Source organism: Mustelus asterias, chromosome 28 (genome assembly GCF_964213995.1).
Source record: "Mustelus asterias chromosome 28, sMusAst1.hap1.1, whole genome shotgun sequence".
Taxonomy (NCBI): domain Eukaryota; kingdom Metazoa; phylum Chordata; class Chondrichthyes; order Carcharhiniformes; family Triakidae; genus Mustelus; species Mustelus asterias.
The window spans coordinates 22,634,661-22,640,660 of record NC_135828.1 but is presented as its reverse complement, the minus strand read 5'-3'; the positions used below and the strand labels follow the sequence as shown (position 1 = coordinate 22,640,660).

The following is a 6,000-nucleotide window of genomic DNA, read 5'->3' as shown; positions in this document are numbered from 1 at the left end:
GCAGACGTTCACCATGGGGGTTTGAGACAGTCACCATCTTGAGGACAAAACTAAGGACTTTTCCCCAAATACTAAGGATAATGTAATCCCTTTATCCCAAACACAAAGGATAATGTAACCCCTTTTCCCCCAAATACTAAGGACAATGTAACCCCTTTCCCCCCAAATACTAAGGAAATTTTAACCCCTTTTCCCCCAAACACTAAGGACAATGTAACCACTTGCCCCCAAACACTAAGGACAATGTAACCCCATTTCCCCAAACACTAAGGACAATGTAACCCCTTTTCCCCAAACACTAAGGACAATGTAACCCCATTTCCCCAAATACTAAGGACAATGTAACCCCATTTCCCCAAACACTAAGGACAATGTAACCCCATTTCCCCAAACACTAAGGACAATGTAACCCCTTTTCCCCAAACACTAAGGACAATGTAACCCCTTTTCCCCAAATACTAAGGACAATGTCACCCCATTTCCCCAAATACTAAGGACAATGCAACCCCATTTCCCCAAACGCGAAGGACAATGTAACCCCTTCCCCAAACACTAAGGACAATGTAACCCCTTTCCCTCCAAGCACTAAGGACAATGTAACCCCATTTCCCCAAACACTAAGGACAATGTAACCCTTTTCCCCCAAATACTAAGGACAATGTAACCCCTTTTCCTACAGGTCATAAGAATACTGTAACCCCTTTCCCCAACCAAGAACAAAGAACGATACAGCACAGGAACAGGCCCTTCGGCCCTCCAAGCCTGCACCGATCATGTGTTCCTAACTAGACCATCCGTTTGTATCCCTCTATTCCCAGTCTGTTCATGTGGCTATCTAGATAAGTCTTAAATGATCCTAGTGTGTCTGCCTCAACCACCTTGCTTGGTAGTGCATTCCAGGCCCCCACCACCCTCTGTGTAAAAAACATCCCCCGCATATCTGTATTGAACCTTGCCCCCCTTACCTTGAACTTGTGACCCCTTGTGTTTGTCATTTCTGATCTGGGAAAAAGCTTCCAACTGTTCACCCTATCAATGCCCTTCATAATTTTATAAACTTCTATTAGGTCGCCCCTCAACTTCCGTCTTTCCAGGGAGAACAACCCTAGTTTACTCAATCTCACCTCATAGCTAATACCCTCCATACCAGGCAACATCCTGGTAAACCTTTTCTGCACTCGCTCCAAAGCCTCCACATCCTTCTGGCAGTGTGGCGACCAGAACTGGATGCAGTATTCCAAATGTGGCCTAACCAACGTCCTAACCAACCACTGAGGATCATTGCCACCCCTTACCCTCTCACACATTATCTTGTCGAGGACTGTAGACCAGATGGTTTATTCACTGAATCTCTGGGGGTGACCAACATATCAGAATATTGGGCTCTGACGAAGGGTCATCCTGACTTGAAACATTGGCTCTATTCTCTCTTCACAGATGCTGTCAGACCTGCTGAGTTTCTCCAGTTTTTTCTGTTTTTATGTCAGAAGGTTGCTTCTATAGTATTTTTCCTGGGGTGTGTCCTGTGGCACAGTGGCAGTAGCCCGACCTCTGAATCAGAAGCTCCGCGTTCAATTCCAATTCCGCGACTTGATGGCCACGGAAGGATCATAATGTGACCAAATAAGTTGATTATCAGCCTGTAAATCCTTACAATACACTTGATGACAGGCGGTAAGAGGGAAGAGTCTCCTAGTCAGCCAGAAACTGCAGAATGCAACGGCAAACCACTGCAGTATCTTGCCAAAAATAACCATGGACCAACACATGGTTAGAGATGTCCTCATAGGGTATGGTGCCTCAAGTGAGAGTGACAGTATCCTTACGTGGGCAAAGCAGAGTGTGGGTATAAACAGAGACATTAGAACTGCTCCAAGGAGCTTCTCCTGCAGAGAGTTGGTAAATCTCGGAAGCTTTAATAGCGTTGCACAGTAAGGAGGTCAGTAGTGACTAATCTTAGCATTGCCTAAATTGACAGAGACAGCTTGACAGGTGAACTAATCTCTTTAAACAGCAGCTGCAGTTTCACCCTCACTCGCTGCTGAATGAACAAGGAGAACAGTTCAGCTCAGCAAAAGTTGATGGTGCCGAACCCAGAATTCGATTCTCTTTGTCGTTTTATAAACCACCTTAAGAGAACAAGGATATATCCAGAGTCGGGTTCTTCTGCTGTGTGATAGCGTTGGTGTCCTCGCTGCTCTGGGAAAGCATGCACCTTGCAGCCCAGTTTCTGTTCTCGAGGTTCAGGAGCAACAAATCTCCCAAGAAGATCTCCTCAGAAGATGAAGAATATGATCCCTTTTGGAGAAGGTTGGGTTGAACTTGGTTTTTTTTTAGGAATAGTCTACCTTCTCTGCCCCTGAGAACTTGTGGTTTGTATGGAGAAGCAACATGTTACGGCCAAAGGTTCAGGGCCTGTGCCAGGTTGAATCTGTCTTGCGGCCTCCTCCTCTTCCTTCTTCCTCTCCTCCTCACTATGGTCTTGTTGGAGTTCTGCTTCGCCTCTTTATTTTTGCCGTTGGCCTATTAATTAGGTAAATATTCCGATTGTTTGGCATGATTTGGCAAGGACGCAGGCAATTATAGGATCCAGAACAAAAAGGAGATAGATATGAGATTAAATGAAAAAGATTTAACACCGAGAGCAGGAGAACTTCCTTACACAAAGAGGTGCAAGGTTGTGGAATGCACAACTGGAGTTAACACCTTAATTTATGGATTAGATAGATGGGTTAAAAGGAACAGGGATAAAGGGATAAGGATGAGTACACAGGATTAGGATACTATTCATGTCGAAGATAAACAGCAATAAAGATAGTTTGAGTTGAATGACCTTTTTTGCCTTGCTGTAATGCTTATATATTTCTAGTGGCTTCTCACTGGAGCTTGCAAGTGTTTGTAGCAGATTAGGAAGCCCCAGAAGTTTGCAGTAATAAATGGCGCGATGTTACAGGAGGATTGCAACGTGGAGAGGATTATTTTCATGAGGGGATTCTGGCAGGGTTGTCAGAAAGTGAAAATAAATCTGCCAACGTGTATTTTCAATTCGGACCTTCTGTTTTGTCATTTTCTTTTATTCTATCCCCATTTCCTCACCTTTCTCTTTTTTGTCGATCTCGCTAACGTTGTTTCATCCTCTTAAATAGTTTATTTATTAGTGTCACAAGTAGGCTTACATACTGCAATGAAGTTACTGTGAAAATCCCCTGGTCACCACACTCCGGCGCCTGCTCAGGTATACTAAGGGAGAATTTAGCATGGCCAATACACCTAACCCGCACGTCTTTTGGACTGTGGGAGGAAACCCACGTAGACATGGGGAGAACGTGCAGACTCTGCACAGACAGTGACCCAAGTCCCTGGCGCTGTGAGGCAACAGTGCTAACCACTGTGCCATCGTTAACATTCATATCTTTTGCTGTTCTTTCAATATCTTTCCATTGTTTCACTGAAATAGCCTTTTCCCTCATATGAAGGTTTTCAATTAAACAATTTTCAGGTCATTTGATCCATTAATTCTCTATTATAATTGCAGTATCTCTTATTTCCTGCCCTCTACATTGCTGAAACCTTTGCTGAACTCTCAGTTTAGGATTCTAAAAGATGGTTTACACCTGGGAAGCAATCCTGTCTTTTTACACACAATGACAGACCTGCTGCATATTTCCAGGAGAATGTGCTTATCATAACCCTCCGGGTTTTGTAATTGAATTTTAGCAGGTGAGTGATGATCACAGAGACAAGCCATTGTCCAATTTTCTCCGTGAACCCCGTTGATGCGGTATAATAGTGACTTTTAAGGGGCGTCTGGACAAATACATGAATACCTTGGGAATAGAGGGATATGGTCCCCGGAAGGGTAGCGGGTTTCAGTTGGCTGTCAACCGAGACAATGGGCTGGAATTTCCCTCCGAAGGTGGGGAAACAGAGGTCAGGACTGTTTCCAGGTCGTGACCCCCATCCCCAGAGGAAACAGTCACTCATTGCGTTCATCCCCACGGCAACCAATTAACAACTGGAGGGCAGGCTCGACATCCAATTAAAGACAGTAGGCTGGATCTCTTAATCAGAGGCCTTACAACTTGAAATGAGCAGCAGCCTGCATTGGAAGGTAAGTAAGCGAGAGGGTGCTTCAAGATGGAAGTGCCCTCTTTCCAAGCTTATTTCAAATCTTCATTTGGGAAATAGATTCAGCAGCCTGACTGTACGGGGTGGGGTGGAATGAACCCCTCGACAGGCTAGCCTAAGTTGCTCCCATGCTAGGCATGTTGGAAGGGTCTCTAGGCTTACCTGAAATGTTGCCCCCCTTGAGCCTGATGCTATATGCCAAATTCCAGGAACCTAAATTAGGCCTTGTCACCTATGAGGGAACCTGGAGGCCAATTTGTACATTCCAGTTGGCTTCTTAATGAGCTACCCTCCACGAGACTATTTTTAGTTCTTGCCGACCTCCAATCCTGACCCTGGGGAGGACTGAAAATCCAGCCGCAGATTCTAGTCTGTAATTGCCCTGGTGCTGTCCGGAGTGGAGCTTAATCCCTTCTGACTCCAAATTGGGAATACTACCAGGGAGCCAAAGACAACTACCTTCACTCTGTATGAACATTTCTATAGAGCATTTTCCACCTGTTTACGACCTGATTATGGCTGACGTAGATGCTGGATAATTCGTTCATGCACAAGATCAGGTTAGCTCATAAGCTCCTTCTACCTTGTGAATAATCAAACGTGTCTCTAATTATTCTGTACTGTCTTCGGTCCCGTGTTCAACTGCTCCTAATTGGCTTTATTTATTTGCAGCTTTGTTGAGCGAGTATTTGGAGACAAGTAGGTTCTAAGAGAGATTAATCTGCTTATTTTATTCACATTAAAGGTCAAGTGACAAGGTTGGTAGTTTTCATCGACGTAGCTTAACCTCCCACCCTCCCCACTACTCGTGCATAGTTTTATGCCTTTTCTCCAGGTGACCGTTCCTCAGGTTTGAGTACAGGTGATTGGGAAATGTGTCTTTAAGAAAACATGTTCTCTGCAGTTTGTAAGCAGCTTTGGTTTTATTTTTCATTGTTGCCGACCTGTCTGCTTAGATGTCCTTATATTACTGCTTAAATAGTTTAAATGGGGTTTTGTTTATGTTTAATCTGGGCCTAATGCGATGTCCTGGACGGTAGCACAGTGGTTAGCACTGCTGCCTCACCGCTCCAGGGACCTGGGTTCGATTACCGGCTCGGGTCACTGTCTGTGTGGAGTTTGCACATTCTCCTCGTGTCTACGTGGGTTTCCTCCGGGTGCTCCGGTTTCCTCCCACAGTCCAAAGATGTGCGGGTTAGGTTGATTGGCCATGCTAAAATTGCCCCTTAGTGTCCTGAGATACGTAGGTTAGAGGGATTAGTGGGTAAAATATGTAGGGATATGGGGGTAGGGCCTGGGTCGGTTTGTGGTCGGTGCAGACTCGATGGGCCGAATGGCCTCTTTCTGTACTGTAGGGTTTCTATGTTTCTATGTTTCTAAATGAGTTTACGACACCTTTGAATTGTTCGGGGGGGAAGAATGATTGACAGGTCAGGTGACAAGAGTTCGTTTACTTTCAGTTTTTGGCTGCTGGCTGTTTTTTAGTTAGAAGATGAATGGACTCCTGGCTGAAGGCAGTGTGTGTGTCTCTCTCCTGTTATTAGAAATTCTGCTATGTTGGAAGCAGTATTTCTTGCCTTCCTGGAGTGAAAACGTTATTGTAAGTGGTTTGCTGGTAGTGGCTTTATCTGTACCTCGAGGTCTGCTGGAAGTTACAAGGCTGGGAAGTCAGAGTTTCAATTCTATCCAAAAGACTAATTCACAGCATAAATTGCTGAGCTGCAAAACCACGTGAGCATTCTTATTTTTCTGTGCTAAATTTGGGATAGGTGTATGTTTATAAGGAGGTTTGTTGTATTGGAACAGTGCATTTCGTTGTTAAGGTTTATACAATATGGTGGGCTGAAGGGCCTGTTCCTGTGCTGTATTGTT

General features: G+C 44.7%; 1 protein-coding gene across 1 annotated transcript in view; it reads left to right on the top strand.

Moving 5' to 3' along the window:
- The first annotated feature begins 2,209 nt into the window (after positions 1-2,209).
- The window catches only part of LOC144480310 (L-threonine ammonia-lyase), a 61,377-nt gene continuing 57,586 nt past the window's right edge, over positions 2,210-6,000 (top strand). Inside the window, exon 1 of the mRNA XM_078199664.1 lies at positions 2,210-2,310. Within this exon, the coding sequence (XP_078055790.1) occupies positions 2,210-2,310 (101 nt within the window). The remainder of the gene's footprint in view (positions 2,311-6,000) is intronic.